Source organism: Microtus ochrogaster, chromosome 6 (assembly GCF_000317375.1).
Source record: "Microtus ochrogaster isolate Prairie Vole_2 chromosome 6, MicOch1.0, whole genome shotgun sequence".
Lineage (NCBI taxonomy): Eukaryota > Metazoa > Chordata > Mammalia > Rodentia > Cricetidae > Microtus > Microtus ochrogaster.
This window is the reverse complement of record NC_022013.1, coordinates 26,139,750-26,160,307: the sequence shown is the minus strand read 5'-3', so window position 1 is coordinate 26,160,307 and position 20,558 is coordinate 26,139,750. Positions and strand designations below refer to the sequence as shown.

Sequence of the window (20,558 nt, the reverse complement as noted above, 5' to 3'; positions counted from 1 at the left end):
GTGTGTGTGTGTATGTGTGTGTGTATGTGTGTGTGTATGTGTGTGTGTATGTGTATGTGTGTGTGTGTGTATGTGTATGTGTGTATGTGTGTGTGTGTATGTGTGTGTATGTGTATGTGTGTGTGCGTGTGTGTGTGTATGTGTGTATGTGTGTGTGTGTGTATGTGTGTGTGTATGTGTGTATGTGTGTGTGTGTGTGTATGTGTGTGTATGTGTGTGTGTATGTGTGTGTGTGTGTGTGTATGTGTATGTGTGTGTGTGTATGTGTGTGTGTGTGTGTGTGTTACAGGTGTCAGGGCACATGTGGAGGTCAGAGGACAACTTGTAAGAATTGGTCCTCTCCTTCCATCATATGAGTTCCAGGACGGATCTCAATCATCAGCCTTGATAACAAGTGCCTTTACCTGCAGAGCCATCTCCCTGGCCCTCAGGTCTGTCTCATGACAATGAGATCTAACTAACTTGTGAACTGTCCTGATAATTTCTTCCATGCTTGACTCAACTCAAGGTAAAGCTGTCAAGTCCAAGAGCACCTCAGGGTCAGGCTAGGAAGGTGGCCATGAGGGGCCACTGTCATGTGTGTCCAGTGCTCAGATTGTGAGAATCTCTGGGTGTGTCACAGGGAGATCACAATAGAAAGGTGACGAGCAGGGAGAGTGACAGCCAGGTTGTGGTGAAGCCCAAGTTCAATGCGAAGGTGCTGGGAGCCCGGGTGGCAGTCCATAACTACCTGCCCAACTTCCTGACCCCTGCTTCACGCCCAGGAACACTCTTAATAAGCCACTCCCACACCTGTCTCCTTCCCCGGGTCACCCTGCAGTCACAGTGTCACCCAGAACACCTATGCTGCTAACAAACCCAAAGACCCCAGACTGACCGAGTAGACCCTAGAATTCAAATTCAGTAATATGCCTCTTCCAAGTATGTCCTTGGGTGTCCAGTGTCCCTTGATGAGTGCCTTGGGACCCACTGGCTAGGACCTAAGAGAGTCATATTCTACACTCTGCATAGCGTTTAGGTCTATGTATTGATTGATTTCCTAGCAATATTAAAAAATAAAAATAAGCTGTAAAATTCAGCAGCGTATGCACCAAACTACATGTGACAGCACACCCGGGGAACACACTCTATCTGTCAGCATCATAGGCCAAGGGAAATTTGCTCTGGCAAAACAAACTTGATTTTGTTTGCGGTGCTGAGGAGTAAACCCATGGGCCCATGCATGCCAGACAAATCCTATACCTCTGACACCGTCAGTCCGTAATAAACTTGCTCAGAAGGCCCAAGCCTGTCCAGAAGGTTAGTCTTATACCTTTATCTCTGTGCTTTGCTCCAGTGGGCAAAATGTGAGGTTAGCTCACAGCCTGGCCTTGACATCATTTGACAGTGATAGCACATCATTGTGTCTTCCCCGTTGGGTGGGAAGGTAGGTGAACTGGCCCTTCGGAGCCATCTCTACAGAGCTCAACAGCAGTGATCTTGGAGCAACTGCAGGGCCGCCGCACTCACTTACAGCAGGCCTTGCAGAGGACAGTCCTGGGGCAAGGCCCGGGCATTTAAAGGGTAACCATCTCCTCCCACAATAGCATACATGCAGTGGGAGCAGGGCACGGCAGGGGACAAAAGCGAACTGAATTTCACAGGCGCTGACAAAGCATCAGAATAGAATGCGGTAACCAGGAAACTATGTGCGGCTCTATTTTTACATTTGCAGTTTTGTTAGCGTAATGGCTTCCTTATGTGTATACCACATTGTTAGGCTAATGATCTCCATCCACCTAGCCAGGCGCTCCTTCCTAATTATGACCCCATGAGCTGGGGAAGAGGACTTTTGCTTTTCATGTCTGCTGCAGGCTGACACTAGGAACCCTTGAACTTGCTATCTTGGAGAGCACCCTTACCAGTCAGATTTGAAAATGGTCCTCCAGATCCCAGGTTAGGGGGTCCGTGTGTGGGGAGGCAAGAAGCCTTGAACTCTAGAGGTGGGTTTCACACAGAACAATGGGAAGCGCCAGTCTCCCCCAAGATACCAAGGGAAGGGGATCAAGGTTCATGGCGCTGCCTGTGTTGTGGTCCTCGCTGGTTGTCATGGTGACAGACACATCTCTGCTGAGGATCCACTGAGCTCTTTGATCTGATAGATGGAGAGAAAGTTAGGATATGCCTTCTTTGTAAGGGGCCCTAGGCTTTACTGAGCTTGAAGAAGATAGGGAGGAGAGGAAGAATGACAACCATAAAGTTTCTGCTCTGTTTTGCCCTTTTGCTTCCTAACTCACTCGAGATGTGTTGTTAGTCTCTCACTCGTGCGTTCACTACTCAGTCAGCAAGTGCCCAGTGAGCATTTGCTCTGTGCCAAACAAACACTGTTAGCACTGCAGAAGAGGAGGGGGGCTTTGATCTGCTCTCCAGGAGCTCACAGTATAGGGGGTGGCTCTGCAAACCCTTTTGTTGGTGTCTCTGAAGTCCCACCCAGTGTCCTGCCCATACCTGTTGACAAAGCAGTTGACTGTATTAGGTATGCATAGAGCAGGCTGCAGTGGACCCCACTTCACATGGGACAGTGGGCTCATTGCTACTTCTTCTTCTTTTCTTTTTTTTTCTTTTGTTTTTGGTTTCATTTTTGAGACAGGGTTTCTCTGTGTAGCCTTGGCTGTCCCAGAACTCACTATGTAGACCAGGCCAGCCTCAGACTCAGAGATCCGCCTGCTTCTGCCTCCTGAGTGCTGGGATTAAAGGTATGCGCCATCATCTCCAGGTTATTTCCTGGTTTTAATACTAATTTAAATCAGATTTAATCCTAATTTTAATTAGATTTAATACTAATATGTGGGAAATAGGAGAGTTTCCTTTAGGCTCAGACTGTTGGTGAATTCCCTGTTTGATGAGCAAGGAATCCAGAGTGAGCAGTCTGTTGCCCATGTCTCCCCTGTGAGCCCGGTTTCCTCTCCCAACTAAGTAGAAGCCACCAGGCTTTCTCTGCTCTTCTCATAAGCACGGGGGAGGTGCAGGGTCCTAGAAGGGAGAGAGAAGGAGAATGCCAAAGAGTTCTTTCTGCCTGGAACAGAGTCCAAACGAACACTTTATAATCTTTATATAGCAAGAAGAAATTTTCCCATGATGTCTTGCCACCATGCTGGGGTGTTGGGAATGGCCTTTATGTGTGCCAAAGACTGTCCACAGCCAGCTGTTCCTTCTGCTTTGGCCCTGGGGGCAAGAGTCTAAGACTCTAGTCCACAGGTGCTTTTCTGCATTCCCCTACTATCCCAGGGTCCCCTGGCTCTTCCAGGGACAACTTGGCATTAAGCCCATCTGCTCACACTCAGCACAGCTCTCTCTGCAAGGTCGTCATCAGATCTTAATTTGAAGAGGCAAGGAAACCAGGGCTGACGCTGCCACATGGCCACATGTGTGAGTGAGGCCGTGTACAGGACTAGAAAGGGTTGCCTTGAGGTTTACATGGATTCCTTAATTACTTCCACTTTGTGGCACGTTTGAATGAGTGCTAAGTGGACACACACTGAAGGGATCTTCTCTCAGAGAAACACATGTCACTGGGGAGCCAGCCAGAGCCTCCTCCCCGCCTCCTTCTCATATGAGGGTTGATAAACACATAGACCAGGAGAGGACTGTGCAGTTGGCCTCCTGCTGGGAGAGTTTACTTCTGGTCCTTGTCTTTTCCCTTGGTGAGCAGACTCTGTCTTTAAGCCACAAGTTCATGTCTCGTGGACGGGAGCATAGAGTGCTCATTCTAAGAAACGCGGAGAAATGCGGCATATCTGCTAGGACTTAGTCTGGGGTAAGAGTGAGGTATGAGTGCCGTGCTCTCGGGGAGAGCATGAAGACATTGTTCTGAGCTCATGGCTGCAGCACAGAGGCGAGAGCAAGCATCAAAGAACATAGTGAGTAAAAGCTCCAGTAGACCTTGTAGTTCCGTCCACCTTGGCCTCATTCTGCCCAGGAGGGATCAGCTTTAGGCTCATGATTGATGCTGAGTCAGCAGATGGACTTAAACTAGCACCATTGCCCCCCCAATTTCCCAAATGCTAAGACAGCAAGTGATAAAGATGGCCACCATTTATTGAAGCCTACTATGTGTAAGCACACAGTAGGTGCTTCTTATACAAAGTTCTTTGTGAATACAGTGTGGCTCTGCAACAGCGGTCTTAGTGCTGTTAGAAAGGAAAAACCGCAGGCTCTGGGAGGCTCTGAAGCCTGTCTGAAGACTCGCAGCTCCGGGCTGTGTCAGGATTTGAGCCCTGCTTGTCTGCAGCTCATGCCCTTCTCCTCTCATCCCCTTTCCTTTCCATCTGCCACCAGGACTCACATGGTCCAAGCTCAGGCCAATTGCGGTAGACCCCGGCCAAGTGGCCGGGAAGGAAACAGGGTCACCGAGCCACACACCTTGCCACCATCTCCCTCTACTCTAGCAGGCCCCAGGATGTAGCTGGCACCGCTGGCACTCTAGACCCATTTGATTTCATGCTGAGTTCACACTGCTGCGTTTCCTGTCCTCTGGGGACTTCTCAGCCAGGATAAGCCGGATGTCCCAGCCATCCGTGGAGAGAGACATGCAGACAATTGACCAGAAAACAGAGCATGTATAGAGTGGATGCTATTTGTTGTACTGCAGGGCTGTGTCCCTAATGGGGCAGAGGAGGCTACAGTGTGGCTTGAGCTCAGAAGGAGCCTTTTTACATAAACACAACAGCCATCTGGGACCAAGTAGGCTTCCAAGAGTTAGGGTAGGAGGGCATAAACACTTGTAGTGGCAGCTGAGACTTATTGTGGCTTTCTGTAAAGCAGGCATTATTATAAGCATATTTAATCCTTCCAACAAATGCACGAGGGCTGGAGTCTGGCTTGCTTCTCAGCTCCCCACTCTGGTTGCACAGCATGGGAGAAGATACTAAATCTCTCTGTGCCTCTGTTACCTCAGTTGTAATAATAATAGAGATACTTTCTGCAGCAGGGCATGGCGGCTAACACCTGTATTTTCAGGAAGATTGGGAGTTCAAGGTCATCCTTGCCTAAAGAGTGAGTTCAAGGCCAGTGGGGGCTATAAGAGACCGTGTTTTTAAAATTAGTTTTAAATAAACGAGTGAATTAATAAATAAACCTTCCCCTAGGGGTTTGTGGGAATTAAGTGCTTCCACAGGAAAAGTTTGTAGAAGAGAGCCCGATGCATAGCTATTATTTAATATATGCTCATATAAAATACATTCCTTATCAAGAAAACTGTCCTCATCACCCCACCTTACGGAGGGGGAAACTGTGGCACAGAGCAGTTAAAGGATTCACCCAACTTGGTCCATTCAGGATTTGAACTCAGGCAGCCCGTCTTTGGTGGCCACACCCTTAGCCATGCACGCTATGACCTCGGTGAAGAAGAAGATGTGTCGAGCCCAGAGAGGGGGCAGTGGCTGAGGAAGAAGCAATAGGATGGCTAATATAACTAAGCCAGGCTCTGTGAGGGGCCCAAAGGAAGAGGCTGGAGGAGGGAGGTCATCTGAGGTATGCTGCCAGAGGGACTGAAATAGAAAGAGAGGGATCTGGATGCTGCCGCCTTGGAGCGGGGAGTGGGGAGCGAGAAGACTGAGTGACTCCTCCTGACGGCATTTGGCTGGCAATGAGATTTATCTGCAGAGTAAATTGAACCCAGTAGGAACAGTTTTAGCAAATATCAAGAGCTGCAGAGGCTGGGCAGCCGGAAGTCCCCTTTGCCACGGTTGCCCTGGGCCAGACCCGCCCCATGTTCCTCCTCCTGCAGGTGTGTGAGTCGCTCTGCACAGCATCTGCCACTTTGAGTTTTCCAACTCCAACACGTAGGGTTGAGAGTGCCTGGTTTCCCTGTTTTCTGCTGCACTAAGGAAACCAAAGCCTCAGCCTGCCCAGCTCCAGAAGTGTTCACCATCAATCTTTATTAAACACTTACTGTGTGCCAGGTACGTTTTAGAAGTTTGAACAAAATAGGCAAAAGCTTCTAGCCAGTGCTACATATTGAGACCCTGTCTCAAAAAAATAAATAAAAAACAAAACAAAAGAAGGTATAGTCAGGGTTTACGATGCTGTCGGAGCTGCTCGACACAGAGCCTAGGCAGCTGCACAGGTTCCACAGGGCATCCTGGAAATGTTTCAGCTCTGACTTTGTGCCCTGTCCCAGAGGTAAGGGGCAGAGCTCTAGCTTCATGACACCCCGGAAACAACAAGCAACAGCAGGGCCACAGTTAGGGTTACAGTCGATCAGGACGGAGAAGCTGAGCCATCAGGAGTGGAAGCAGTTACCGGAGAGCGATGAATGCATGCACGCTTATGCTCGGCCCTCCCTGCAGCTACCTATACAGTCCAGGATCTCCTGCCCACAATGAAGGTGGCTCTTCCCGTACCCCGTGAGTATGTCCAGGGGCCTGTCTCCCAGGGGATTCTAGGTTTTTGTCAGGTTGACACCACCACAAGGAGTCTCGGGCCATCCCCCTTCATCCGCAGTTCTTGTTCCTGGAAAGATGAATAGAAAGCAGATGGGTTAGCGACACACGTTCCTCTGTGCTGTTCCTGGGGACTATACCCCTGTCCTCATCCCGGGGTCCTGTCTATCTCGGACTTGCCTTCATCCTGATGGCTGCAGGGAGATTCAATCTCTAACGGCAGACAGCTGCTTCAGCTCCCCCACCCAAACCCAGACCTCTGTTAGCTACTGTGGGCTAGTAGTCCATGGGGAAGGCCTGACCATAAGAGATGGCCCGATTCTTAGGAATCTCCCCCAGACTGGCCTCTGTCTTGCCCAGAGAAGGCTGCCCAGCCTCCTTAGTATTTCTTTTCTTTCCTTTTTTTTTTTTTTTGGTTTTTCGGGACAGGGTTTCGCTGTGGCTTTGGAGCCTGTCCTGGAACTGGCTCTGTAGACCAGGCTGGTCTCAAACTAACAGAGATCCGCCTGCCTCTGCCTCCCGAGTGCTGGGATTAAAGGCGTGCGCCACCATCGCCCGGCCTTCCTTAGTATTTCTATACTGTGATCTTTCTGGAAAGCCCAGTACCTCACAGAAACCATATCCCACACGACCCCTTTGGCAAGAGGATTAGAGTCCCTGGCTCTGCCCCCTTTAGGCTGGCTACTCATACAGATGGAGCTCAAGGGCAGGTACCTTCCGCACATAAGGTAGCAGACACAAGAGCCAGGATGGTAGGCTTTGTCTTCCATCCTATGTGTGGCCCTGAGCAGAAAGGAGTCCCAGACTTCAGAGAAAACTAAGGTAGGGCCAGTGAGTTCCAGGTCACTCATCCCAGAGCGGGAAAAGCCCTGGGACAGGGGGAAAAAATCAAGAAATACCTGGCTATACCTTCTTTTGTTTTGTTTTCAAGACAGGGTCTCAAAATGTAGCACTGGCAGTCAGAAACTTGCTATGTAGATAGACCGGGCTGTCCTGGAACTCACAGAGACCTGCCTGCCTTTGCCTCCCAAGTGCTGGAATTAAAGACATGAGCCACCACACCAGGCTGTACTTTTTTAAGGATCCCACTGCCAGTGAGGGTTGAACTAGGAAATGAGGGTATTCTGCAGGGTAAAAGAGCTAAGGGAACTTCCGAGAAGAACTCACGGGACTGAAGCAGGGAATGTGGAGCCTGAGTCTCCATACTAAACTGGTCCAGCCAGGAGCAGGACATCCATGGTGAGCTCACTGCATCCTTCCTGCTGCAGAGGTTGGATTCATGTGGAGGAGGCAGGAGGAAGTGCTGAAGCGGCAAGCTCCTGCGGATAAAGCAGGCTCTGAGAAGGTGAAGTTCTCTTCTTGGCTCTCAAAGCCCCACCCACTGCTCCCGGAACTATTTCGAGGATTTGCAGAGCTATTTTTCTGTGCCAAGTAATTGCCAGTGATACCGGTTAAAAATAATCGAAATATGAATCCATGGCAGCCCTCTGTTGAATGCTGTGTCTTATTGAGAAACGTAGCAAAAACTCTAATAAAGCACAGAGGTGTCAGTGGGCCAGTGAGAGCAGTCACAGAGTGGAAGTGACTTCTCTCTGGGCAGTGCTTGCCCAGGTGTCTCTATCCTGTTAAGGTGGGTTATGGTTTCTGTATGCATACAGTTATCTTTAACTGTTTGAGGCTCCAGAACCTCCTTAAGAAACCAATGGACATTATGTCTCCGAGGCAAATGGCTACCATCTGGACATGTGGCTGATATTCAGTGACTCGGTCTACTGACCTCCTAAATCTGGTCTGTGGATACAGATCACAAAGTTATTTTTTGTGGTAGAATGTCATCAAATGGGTTGGCAAGACAACCTCAGCTGTGGCCTTGTGTTTTCCCTCTGTTTTGGGGGTTTGTTTGGCCCTCACTGAGGCAATAGGGTTTATTACAAATAGGTCAGTTAGTCCATGAGGGAAAATATTGCATAAGACTATCTCCAAGGTCCCATGTAACCTTGTGATTCAGCGCTGTGAGACTCTGCATGGAGTATCTGCTTTGATTCTGGGTTAGACCATTTAAAAAAAAAAAAAGAAGATACATGCTCACACAAGTAGTTTGCCTGTTTCTACTGAATATCTGAATATATTTTCTCGCTCACTCGCTTGCTCGCTCTCTCTCTCCCTCTCTCTCGCTCTCTCTCTCTCTCTCTTTCTCCACTCTCCCTTTGCTTGCCTGAAGTTTCCTATCTCATGCCCATAGTTGCCATGACAACCAATCTAGGCTGGTCTTGGTCTGTGGACCATGTAATCTAGGTGGTACGGAGCTCATCTGAGGCTCAGTGTGCAAGGACCATGGTAGCTGGGGGGGGGGGCAGTTGCCACAGTGATGTATAGGACACAAACACGTGGAAACACCTGGACTTCTAGTTGACCAGAGAAGCAAGGGGATGTGGTTTCAAATGGGTACAGTTTCAGACAGCGTGCCCTAGATTAGGTATTTCTCCATACTTTTCCCTCCGGGATTCCTCAGAGCAGAGAAAGTGGAGATTCCATACCCTCTCCCTCTCGCCATATGTAATTTACAGGACCCTTGGAGGTACAGAGGAAACAGGAATCTAACGCCATGTAGCAAGTCCAAAGTAAACCCTAATCTCAAGCTTGTGGGTCTGTTAGGGTCACTGGGATTGAGGAGGACAGAGTTGATGAAGCTGAGACAAGAGACTGGCTGTACTGTATGCCACTTCCTCTGTCCACGGGATAGTCCCCCACAACAGAATGGTATTCAATCTCTCATTATCTCGGGTACCCACAATATGGTCTTGGGAAAGTTTCTTACTCCATAAAATGAAGTTTTATGATGAGACTCCCTGACTCATAGGGTTTATGAAATAAGGTACTATATAATATATGTAAGAGGGCCCCAGTACCTGGTTCCTGCAGGATCTGCTGCCCTCGGTTCAGCAAGCCTCAGTGTGTCATCACCATCTGCCTTATGTAGGAGGCTTTCAATTCATTGTTGGTGGAAGAGGACCTGGCCGTGATGCAAGTAAGCAGAATATGACTACATAGCCCTCAACTACAATCAGAAGGCAGGAAAAGCCCAAAGTTGTGTGATGCAGTCAAGGAGGGTTGAGCAAGGAGGCCTTGCGCGATGCACTGGACCTGAATGCATACAGAGAAAGGCCAGGCAAAGCAAAGGTACAGGGGTGGAGTCAGATCTGGACAGAGGCAAGTAGGGGAGCAGTAAGGGGCACAGTTGCCAGGAGATGAGGTAAGAGCTGTGTAGAGCTTGTATATTGATCAGCACAGGCCTGTGTGGCAGCTAGGCCCCAGAGATTGGGGTGGTCCTTCCTGAAAGGCCATCCAGACCACCAAGTTAGAGAACTCCTCTTGGGATCACAGAGCTGTAGCTATGAGGGGAGGAGGACCTCCATGCCTGCAGGTCCTGAGACCACACCTCCACTTCCTGGACAGCCCTTCAAGAACCAGCCACCAGGAAGAAAGGCCCCTCACGCTCAGGCACGAGGCCCAGAACACCTGACAAGAACAAGCAACAGCAGCCCAGCCCTGAGCCAGATTCTGCTAAGACCCAGCCATTGTAGCCCTGGGGTCCCTAAGGAGCCTGTGGCTGGAGGAGGGGCCTGTCCTCTGCCCTTCCACACCAGATCTGGAGCAGGCTCTCTTGAACAGGCCTCAGCCTCTGTTACCTCAGGTTCTCCAGACCTCTGGAAGAGGGTCAATGCCTCCCCAGACTTAAGGAGATGTCTAGTTGTCTTTATGTCCTGTGACTTTGTGTGACAAGAAATGACTTGGTTTTCTTCTCCAAGCCTCCTCGGCCCTCCATGCACCGCCCTATCCAGTCAGAGGAGAAGAAGGCCATGCCACTGGGAGTTCTAAGGAAAGTGTGCACGGCTTAGGGTTGATCCCATTTCTGTCCTCTTGGGACTGGGGCAGGGGCAGGGTGTGGGTTGACTAAGGTCTACAACCCTGGTTCTGTTACCAGCTTTCAGCTTGCCAAGCCTCATTTTCCCTAGTAGGCAGGGAGTAAACCAATCTAAGAGGACTTCCTGTAGGTACAAGCAAGCCGGGGTGTTGTGCGACATCACTGTGTCTGTTATTAACTTTTCCTATGCACACAGGAGTACATGGTAGACTCTGGTCCTAGTTTCGTGCTAATACGTGTACCAGACAGACTGGGCTGTGAGAACACCTTGGACATGCTTGCCCCTTCTGTTCCGAAATGCGGCAAAGCTTCCCTGTGCCTCTGAATACAACAGAAGTTTGGGGGCATGAAGTAGTCTCATAGCTAGATGTCCCAAGGTCATTCCCTGAAGATATGGAGTTTCCTGTGAACGGGACAAGGACAGGGTCAGTGGCCTCCTCCTGTCCTGGGGCTACAGAGAAGTGAGAAAAGATGTTGCCGGGCTGCTCTCCCAGAGGCATGGCTTCCACTCTCCACTCCAGCTGTGCTGTCTCTCACCACAGGGTACTGAGAGGTCACCCCTGTTTACAGGCCCCACACATCTGTTCTGAGTCACGCATTCATTCATTAATCAGTCGTCATTCACCAAATATTCCTGAGAGCCCACTATGCGCAGAGGACTCTGATGGCCTTTGAGGACAAGTTCAACCAAAAAAATGGATTCTTGAGAAACACGAATAAATGAATTATGGCCGAGATGTTAGGAAATCATGACAGAGGCTGCAGTGAACTGTGGAGAGAGTCGGGGTGCCATCCTTAAAGGAGCAGCATTCTCCTTCACAAGGGGTTGAGGGGAACTGGGTTTGATGACACACGTGCAATCTCAGCATTCAGAAAACATTAAAGCATGAGGAGATTAAGTTCAGCGCTAGCCTGGTGAGAACTTATTTTTAACAACAACAACAACAAAAGAAAGCCTGTGGTGGTACACAACAAACAGGCAGATGTCTGAGTTCAAGGACAGCATGGTCTACAGAGCGAGTTCCAGGACAGCTAGGACTACACAGAGAAAGCCTGTGTCTTGACAAACAAAAACCAAACAAACCAAAACCAAAACAAAGAAAAATAGAGAAATGCAAGAGTTGTAAGGGCCAAAAACATTGGGGGAAATAGCCTTGATCCCTTTCTCTCCCACTTACCCATATTTAGCCGAAGAGCGAGTTCTAAGGGCTCCAGTGTATACCATGGCTGACCATTTCTCATGGCCACCCCCTCACTGCCATCATCTTTCCACTGGATTCACCACTTTAGCCAATGACCCCAAAAATGTGCTTCCACCTAAGACTCAAAGGATCTTTCCCCAGGGGAAGGCAGGTCTCTCCCTGACCTGCGAGTGTTATTCCAAGTAACCCTTATATGAGGACCTACAAGGCCCTCCGTGCCATGCCTGCCCTTATATCTCTCATCCACTTCCTGCAGCTTCCCTCCCGTCTTCTCTCCAACCTTTTATCTTCCTCGTTGTCTTTCAAATATACCAGGAATTTTTATTTCCATTTTTTCTCCTTCTCTTCTCTCCAACCTTTTATCTTCCTCGTTGTCTTTCAAATATACCAGGAATTTTTATTTCCATTTTTTCTCCTTCACATTTTTTAATATTTATTTATTTATTTATTTATTTATTTATTTATTTATTTATTTATTTATTTATTATGTATACAATATATTCTGTCTGTGTGTGCCTGCAGGCCAGAAGAGGGCAGCAGCTCTCGTTACAGATTGTTGTGAGCCACCATGTGGTTGCCGGGAATTGAACTCATGACCTTTGGAAGATCAGGCAATGCTCTTAACCACTGAGCCATCTCTCCAGCCCCCTCTTTCACGTTTTTTAAAATGTTTCTTTTGTCTGTGGGAGCTCAGAGGACAACTTTCAGGAGTCAGTTCTGCCATGTGGGTTCTGGGAATGGAACCAAGGTTGTCAAGCTTAGTGGCAAGTTTGCTTAGCCACTGAGCTATCTTGCTGGCCCCTCCTTAGTGCTTTCAAGTAGCTGGTATCTCTAGCTAATTTGCTATCTTTCCCATTTGAATATAAACTCCACAAGGACATGCATGTTTTAGTTTGTGTTCTGCTAAATCCCCTAGATTCTATCCCAGCTGACCTAACACATTATGAGCAATGAGTGGGGGGGCGGGGCTTTCTAGAGACTTGTTTAAACATCAACTATTTCCACAGCACCTAGCATGGCCTTGCTCACATCCTGAAGTCCCCACCGAGGGGCAGAGTGACATAGTGAAATGACCTGGTAGAATGAAGTTGGGGGGGGCAACAGATAATGGACATTCTATAGAGAGAGATAGAGGTGTCAGAATCTTTTCGGGGAAGTGGCAAGAAGGGTCATCACAGGAGGATGAGCCCAGAAAGCCTTTAGCTTTCACTACTCTTTGGGGTTGATGGCAGCCCCAGCACTAGCCCAGGATGGGTAGGCTAGCCTTGCAGTCACATGGTTGTGTCTCTAGTCCTTGTTCCCCGGATCCTGACTGTGGGCACAGAAACAAGAGTGATGGCCCCCAAACTCTGTCCTGTGCTATGTGGGGAGCAAAGTGTGGACTCCTCTGCCCACTCCTCTCTCCCTCACAGTCCCTTCTCCCAAGGTTACCTTTCAAGGTCATCAGGGCAGGAACAGTCTAGCTCTCATTTCTAACTTCATCTCTCTTCTTCTGCCTTTCCTCCAGCTAACACTACCCCACCAGGCAGAGCCCCAGACCACCGCCCCCTCACCCTGGGTTACATCATTTCCAGTCATGGGGGGGATGTGAGAACGTAAAGTCCCACAGCATGTCTTTCCCTGGCCCAGTGCCTACATCTTCATTCCTCAAATCGCCTCAAGATATTAGTCAACAAATATGGTCAAATTACACAACCTATTTCCAGTACAGAAACTGGCAGAAGTGGGGTTGTTTGCTTGTTTTAGGAGCTCGAGCAACTGAAGATATAAGTGATTCCAAACCAGCCTCTTTCCCCACCTCTCCAGTAGGAACTGACAGGAGCCAGACCTCACAGAACGTTACTGACATCATCAGCACCCTCCATCTGCCCAGCCCACTCTCTCCCTCATCTTGCCATCCCTGGATGACCACTGGTCTCTAAGCAGTGAACCACTTGAGCCCCGGCATTTTTGCAGGGTAGCGAAGGAGGAAATGGCTGAGTAGGAGGGGCTCAGGGTTGATCATGGGGATGGTATGACATGGCAGAACTCCCTCTTTTCAGGAATCACTGTAGGAAAGGCTCTGTACGTCTCCGCTTTATCGACGGATGCCAGAATGGCTGTTGCCACGGCAGCAGAGTATTCTCACTACAGAAGAGGATGGTTGGACTCAGGGGATGTGAAAAGAATAAAAAAGAGTGAGAGAGGTAGAGGTGGTACTAGGGAGCCTTGGGTATTCCAAGATGCCAAGCTAATGTTTAAAGGGACCACCACCTGGCCATGGCTAAAGACCTTTTAAAGATGGGAGGGGGACTGGCCGTGAGTTAATTCACGACATCGTGCATAGATAGTATTTTACTTCTCAGAAACCGACAGGTGATGTGCTGTGTGGGAGGGAGAGGGATCCAGACTTAGAGGGTAGGAAGGGGCGCTGCCTCTCTTCTGATAAGAACAGGTTTTAGCCAAAATTCGAAGGAGCGACCTTTCCTTTAGCTGCGCTATCTTCTTCTAAAGAGAAGCAGAATTTCAGGGGCTGTTTATTGAAGGAGGAAAAGGGACTTGAGATTTGGGAAATAAGCTATCCCATGAGAGAAGACACAGAGGAACAAAGAGGATACAGAGAAGAGGAAGAACTAAGCTAACACACCAAATATCAAATGAGGGAATGAGACAACCATGGTGGAAGGAAGGTCAGGTCCCAGGGGCAGGAGGCATCCGGAGCAAAGGAAACGCAGGTGGACAGAACAACACGTAAACTCGGGTTTCATGAAATGCTGAAGGCTGCACTACAGATACCACACCAGAGATGAGGGCTCAGGGTAAGCCAGGCATTTGGGCTGCAGTAGTAGACATCAGTAGATGGACATAGTATTGCTCAATTTTGTTAGCTAAGACGGAGATGAATTTATATGCAGGGGAAAAATATCAACAACAACTGAGAACTGGGTAAATCAGTCCACAGGTATGCTTTCCCAAATTGCAATTTCTAGAGAAAGTAACATTCCCATGTGTTTGAATCTGGGAAATCTTGATTAAATTACAGAATGACAAATGGATAAGAATAAAAACTGGAGTATCTACGATCCAAGCACTCAGAGGGCTGAGGCAGGAGGATCTCAAGTTCCAGTTGTTTGTGACACTGTTACAAGTAGTCTGTGGGATCAGAGACACACTCTCTCTCTTGCTTGAACTAGAAGCTTATTCCAGGGAGAAGCTTGAGGATTTGTGTGTCCTGTGGCCACCTCTATGCCTGGTCATGTTCTACAGGGGTGCTACTCAACAGTCCTTTGGCCAGCTTCAAATTGCTTGTTTCCTACATGAACTCACAGTCTTGACTCTACCTCTGAGCTTCCTAAGATCTGGACTTAGGGCCTCTGATCACTGGTTGCCTGGCCAATCTCTGCACCCAGCTCTCTTCCCTTGCTCCTTGGAGGCATTGCCTCTTGTCATCCCTGTAATTAGAACGCACACCCATGCCTGCCTTCCTGAGATAAACGTGTGACACTTCATTTTCACAGGGACAAAGTTATTTCCCCAAGTCCTGAGTTGTGTGCCTTGTATTTCCTGGAGGCCAGGATTTCCATCTTTCTTTGGATCTCTAAGGCCAGCTGAAAGTCCACTGCCCTTGTCAAACACGTCTCTGCCCAGTAACCTCCAATTCTCAGCACTGTGCTAGACATGGTCTCTCTGCTCCAGTCCCTGTCCTAGAAAGACTCTCAATCCAGCCCTGGGATGGAGAAAGTTATCCTGGGGTGGAGGAGAGTATCATGGGCTCTGGTCAGTACCTAGTGTCTAGCATTCAGGCCTCAGAGCCCTTTAACCATTAACACCTCCTCTGGACGAGTATGGCACTTGGAGAGCTACACTGATGGGATAGACATATCCAGGATCTTTTTCATTGGTTCTGTCTCTGCTAAAGGATGGATGCTAAGTCTCTTCTGAGTCCTTAGGTTTCCAAAGCTCCGTTACCTATGAAGCTAGTATTATAAACCCCTGTAGGAGACAGCAAGAGAGCTTCAATGACTTTGACAAGGTCATGTGATCAAGTGGAATGGGAACTCAGATTCTTGCTCTAAGGGTTTGCCCCTTCCTTTTACATCCCAGCCCCTCTTCTCTGTCAACCCTGGAATCTGTTTGAACCACCCTGTCTTGTACTGTGTCCCTTACCTTCTGGGCTTACCTCAGGGCAAACTGTACCCTACAGGACTGAAGGTTGCAAGAGAGTTTTCTTGGGGGAAGCTAAAGGTGGTGTGTGGGAACCACAGGGTCTACTGGTTTCTACCCCAGACCCTACAGGGCAATTTTCTCCTGTGTCCACAGTTACCCTTTCTCAGTACCTTCACCTGTACCTCTAATCTCCTCCACAGATACATTTTCCCAGATGCAGTAGGGAACCATATACCTCATCTCTCTGCAGAAAGCAAGAAGAAAAACTGGTGGGATCCTTTCTGTGCCCCCAGGGCTCAGCTCACAGACACCTCCCCCTCCCGAGCCAGAAATAGACACACTCTCTCCCCTACCTCCCTCCCCTTGCACACACTCCACCCCTCCTCCTGTTTGCTCCCCGCCTTCCCCCTCCCCTTCTTCGCCGGGAGCTGCAGCCTGCAGTATCTCCACGAGCTGGAAGGAGGAGTGTAGTGAGGGCGCTGCCCCGGAGTGCGCGGCCCTCGCACAAATCGGGCCACCCGGGGACCTAGACGAGATCCCAGCATCACAGCACGTCCCGGCTTCGATGGAGCCTCCGGGCTCCCATCCTTCCTTTGACTGATTTACATTTTTTAATTTATATTCCCCCTGCCCCGCCCCTTTTCCTTCGATCCCGCCCCCATCGCCCGCTATTTCCTCGCCTTTTCCTCTTCCCGGGCTTCTTTCCCTGTCCTTTCCTGCATTTCTTTCCCCCTTCGCCCTCCGCTCGCCCCCTTGCTCCCTCCCCTTCCTCTCCCCTTCCTCCGCGGTTTCTTCCGTCTGCCCCCCTCTCCGCCCCCTCCTCTCGCTCCCGCCTCCTTCCCCCGCCCCGTGCCTGCAGACGCGCGGATCGTCCATGCGCTCCTGGCAGGCAGAATGCTGGGCAGCAGCGTCAAGAGCGTGCAGCCCGAGGTGGAGCTGAGCGGCGGCAGCGGCAGCGGCGGCGACGAGGGCGCGGACGAGCCTCGGGGAGCCAGCAGAAAGGTTGCCGCGGCGGACGGCAGAGGCATGCTGCCCAAGCGCGCCAAGGCGGCGGCGGGCAGCAGTTGCAGTATGGCCAAGGCCAGCGCAGCTGAGCTGAAGGTCTTCAAGTCCGGCAGCGTAGACAGCCGTGTCCCCGGTGGGCCACCGACCTCCAACCTGCGCAAACAGAAGTCGCTCACCAACCTCTCGTTTCTCACGGACTCCGAGAAAAAGCTGCAGCTGTATGAACCTGAGTGGAGCGATGATATGGCCAAGGCACCCAAGGGTTTGGGCAAATTGGGGCCCAAGGGCCGAGAGGCCCCTCTAATGTCCAAGACACTGTCCAAATCAGAGCATTCGCTCTTCCAGCCCAAAGGAGGCCCTGCGGGCGGCGCCAAGACCCCACTGGCTCCACTAGCGCCCAGCCTAGGCAAACCCAGCCGGATTCCTCGCGGACCCTATGCGGAGGTCAAACCTCTCAGCAAGGCGCCTGAGGCAGCCGTGAGCGATGATGGCAAATCGGATGATGAGCTGCTTTCCAGCAAGGCTAAGGCGCAAAAGAGCTCAGGGACTGTGCCCTCAGCCAAGGGCCAGGAGGAGCGGGCCTTCCTCAAGGTGGACCCCGAGCTCGTGGTGACCGTGCTGGGCGACCTGGAGCAGCTGCTCTTCAGCCAGATGCTGGGTAAGTCTGGCTGCCCCGCCCCACCCCGCCCCTGGTTTTCTCCTGGCCCGCTCCCTGCTAGGAGAGGTGGGGAAAGCGAAGCTTCCTCCCTTTCCCTCTTACACTGACCACTGGCCAGGTTCGGAGGGGCATTTCTGCCCAGATGTGCAGAGCTGGCCTACCTCCATCTGTGTCTGACTAATGCTTGTCTTAAAGATGTCGCTGATAGGAGCCTGGGCTCTGCTGTGGCCTGTCGGAGGTGTGAGGGTGGACAATGGGGGCAGGAGGACTTAGGTTCTCAGAAACCATTAGCTCCCCTGAATTTTCAAGTCCAGAGTCCTAATATGGCAAAGCACAGGGAGGTTGGTAGAGACACTGGCTGAGGAGTGGTCCGCGCTGGATAATACAGCATCCAGAATTGCTAGGAGAGCATTGGTAAGGGCCCAGATCTAGAGCACAGATGTACGGAGAGCAGATGTGAGGTCCAGTTGGTCCTTGGAGCAGAGCTGAGGCTCCACTTCCTCTGTGAATCCCGGGTGGGAGCTTGAATCGGATTTCCCGGGTGTGGGGGACCTGGCAACAAGAAGTGTCTGGGGCCAGGGAGGCGGGCGGGCAGCCAGCTGCGCGCATCTGGATGCGTCCTTTTCCTCAGCCCCAAGCAACCACCACTCCCATCCCCCTAAGTGTTTTAGGGGAAGGTCTGGGCTTTTGCGCGGACACTCCCGAGAAGCCTTTGCCCTTTGGCTAATGAAAGCCAAGCTGGCGGGAAGGGAGGAACAAAGCTTCCTCGGTGGAGGAAGCTGGAGAGCTGCTCCATTGTTCTCCAAGCCTGAACAGTCCGAGTAAAAATCCCGGAGCCAGCCCGGGAACCGTGCTTTCTTTCTGTAGAGCCCCTGTCCTCAAACAGGGATACACGGAGGATGTGCCTGACGAGGCTACAGTGCCTCGGAAGCTTGCACCGGCAATACAGGGGCTGCCGGAGGTCGGCTGCGAGCCACCTTGAGTGCACGGACTTGTTGCAGGGAATGGTTTGTGGGTCCTCAGGCGCCAGAACCCAGGGACCCCATCTTCCTGGGTACCTTGTTGGCCAGTACTAGCTCTGCTGGGGGCTGGGAAGGGGCGTGTCGTGAGCGTGTGATGGGGCGGGGCCAAGAGGAGGATGGCGGTCCAAGTGACCCGATGGACTGAGAGAGAAGAGAAGCGGATGCTGGCCCAAGGCCCCTGGAGAATGCTGAAGGAAACCTGTTCAGACTGCTGCAGTCTTTCTGAGACATCCCCGCCTGTGGTGTGGTGAGGGTCTGGTGAACAAGGATGCCGCCTCTGACACAGATGGCTTTTGCTGAGGCAGTCAGGAAACTGGACAAGAGCAAAGGGAGGAAGACAGCCTTATCCATTTAGAAAGCTGCCGCCCTCCCCCAAATCCGATTTGATAGTGAAAGGGTGGGGGAATGGAGTGGAGTATGCAGAGGTGATGAGCATAAGTGCCACCCTCTTGCCTGTTGTTGGGTCTACCAGAGGCCCTGCCCTCAAGGAGTGTAGATAGACAATAAGGAAAACCAAGTACTTGGCACTAGGAGGCCTGTGCTTTCGAGAGCGACTGGGAAGGGAGGCCTCTCTGAAGGTAGTCACGGAATTGTGACGGAGACGTGAGGCTATGAGGTCTTGGAATGAACATAGCCTGAAACAGTGAGAGGTTTGAGGGAGAAAGGGGCCAGGGGAAGAGGCGTGTGGGGACAGGTCGGGGCGCAGCCCCATTTTCAAGGTCAGAACTTGCTCCGTTTGGGGTGGGTTAGCTAATCAAGCCCTTCTTAGTCAGGGTATTCCCTACACTGCCCATCAAAGGCCTCTTAGTTGCTTCTCAAAAGGGGTCACCACAGACACTCTGCTAGATGGTCCTAGAGCTGGCTAGGGGCAGGAGGGGAAGAGAAGCCAAGCTGTGGTCCCTTATTCCCACTGGGCTATCATCGCCCCAAGCACGCTTCCATGAGACACCTCAACAATTATGGGGCGACAAGGGAACTCCTCCCTTTCTTGCTGGGCAGATGCTAGGCCAAAATGCAAGGGCTTGTCCCCTGAGCTGAAGAATGCATTTCCCCCTGAACCCTCAGGTACAGCTCTCCCACGGAAGACCTAAGGGGAGGACGAGCCCACAGGTGTGGAGGGGCCTGAAGAAGGTGGTGTGTACTGGGCCAGGCGAGCGGTTTTAAGAGCAGGCCTCACTGAGGGCTAAGGCACTTCACTCTCAGCTGGGGGAGAGAGGTGGGAAGTCGGCAGAGGTCGCTGTACTGCCTCTAGCTGAGACGCTCAAGCGAGGGTGGTGTCATGCCCCAGGGTACACTCTCCGGCATCATATGATAGGCGGGCATTTGGTGTCTAGGCCAAGCCTTTTCCCCATGTGAAGATGAGGTAGAAGGCACACTGACCAGGAGTAAGGGGGATGGTAGAGCTGACTGGCACCCCAGGGCCTGTACAAGTGTGCCTGCTGTGAGAACAGGCCCTTGGTGTAGAGCAGAGTGGTGTCTGGAGAGAATCCTCCTGTGATATCTCCCCAGGGCTAAAGTCATGGAGTTTTTGCTCTTGCCCATGAGGCCCAGTATCAGGTTATGCACATTCCCTGGTGCCATCTCAGTCCCAGCTTCCCAAACAAGTGGCAGGGAGGTTTGGCAACCCCAAATAAGAGCCTTTCTGGAATAAAGGGGATGAACTGAAACCTGATCGCTCCTTTCCCCAAACTCAGCTGGGGCCCAGATGATCCAAACAGGCTCCCTGTCCCTTCCCTAACCTGAAAGCTGCCAAGTAACTAGGCTTCCCCCTGAAACGTAGAAGGCCGAGGGTGAGCCCCGGGGGAAATCAGCCAATTCCAGTACCCTAGCTTGACAGTCCCTGTGAGATAGTCTTGACTCTGGAGGGAGGCCACCAGGCCAGCTCTGGGGCAAAGCAGAAAGCAGTATCCCAAATCCTTGTTCAAGAGTCCTAAGTTCTAGTTCCTCCTCTGGGACTCAGTTTCCCCATGTATGAGTGGAAGAGACCCCTCCCATGGCTCATCCTATAAGGGTGGGGGCAGTGAGTAGACCCCGTGAGCATCGTGGGTGGATTAAAGAGTGCTTATATTAACATAGAGAAGTTAAAATTATAGTTATATCCTAAATAATACTCGTCAGCCCTTCATCTAAAGATTCAAGCAAAGTCAGTCCGTTGAACCCCCCTCATACATTCAGCTC

The 20,558-nt window shown here is 50.9% G+C and overlaps 1 protein-coding gene and 1 long non-coding RNA gene across 7 annotated transcripts in view; one reads left to right on the top strand and one right to left on the bottom strand.

Moving 5' to 3' along the window:
• Positions 1-20,558, top strand: part of Nav1 (neuron navigator 1) — a 251,080-nt gene that overhangs the window by 81,670 nt on the left and 148,852 nt on the right. For all 6 annotated transcript variants that reach the window (XM_013346729.2, XM_026779757.1, XM_026779756.1 and 3 more), the window contains one exon: positions 16,555-17,358. In XM_013346729.2, coding sequence (XP_013202183.2) covers positions 16,555-17,358 — 804 coding nt within the window. The remainder of the gene's footprint in view (positions 1-16,554; positions 17,359-20,558) is intronic.
• LOC106143804 lies at positions 5,181-11,330 on the bottom strand. The gene is made up of 3 exons (XR_001228947.2): positions 9,332-11,330; positions 7,590-7,741; positions 5,181-6,492 (listed from the first exon to the last, which is right to left on the bottom strand). It is a non-coding gene; the product is annotated as an uncharacterized LOC106143804 (long non-coding RNA).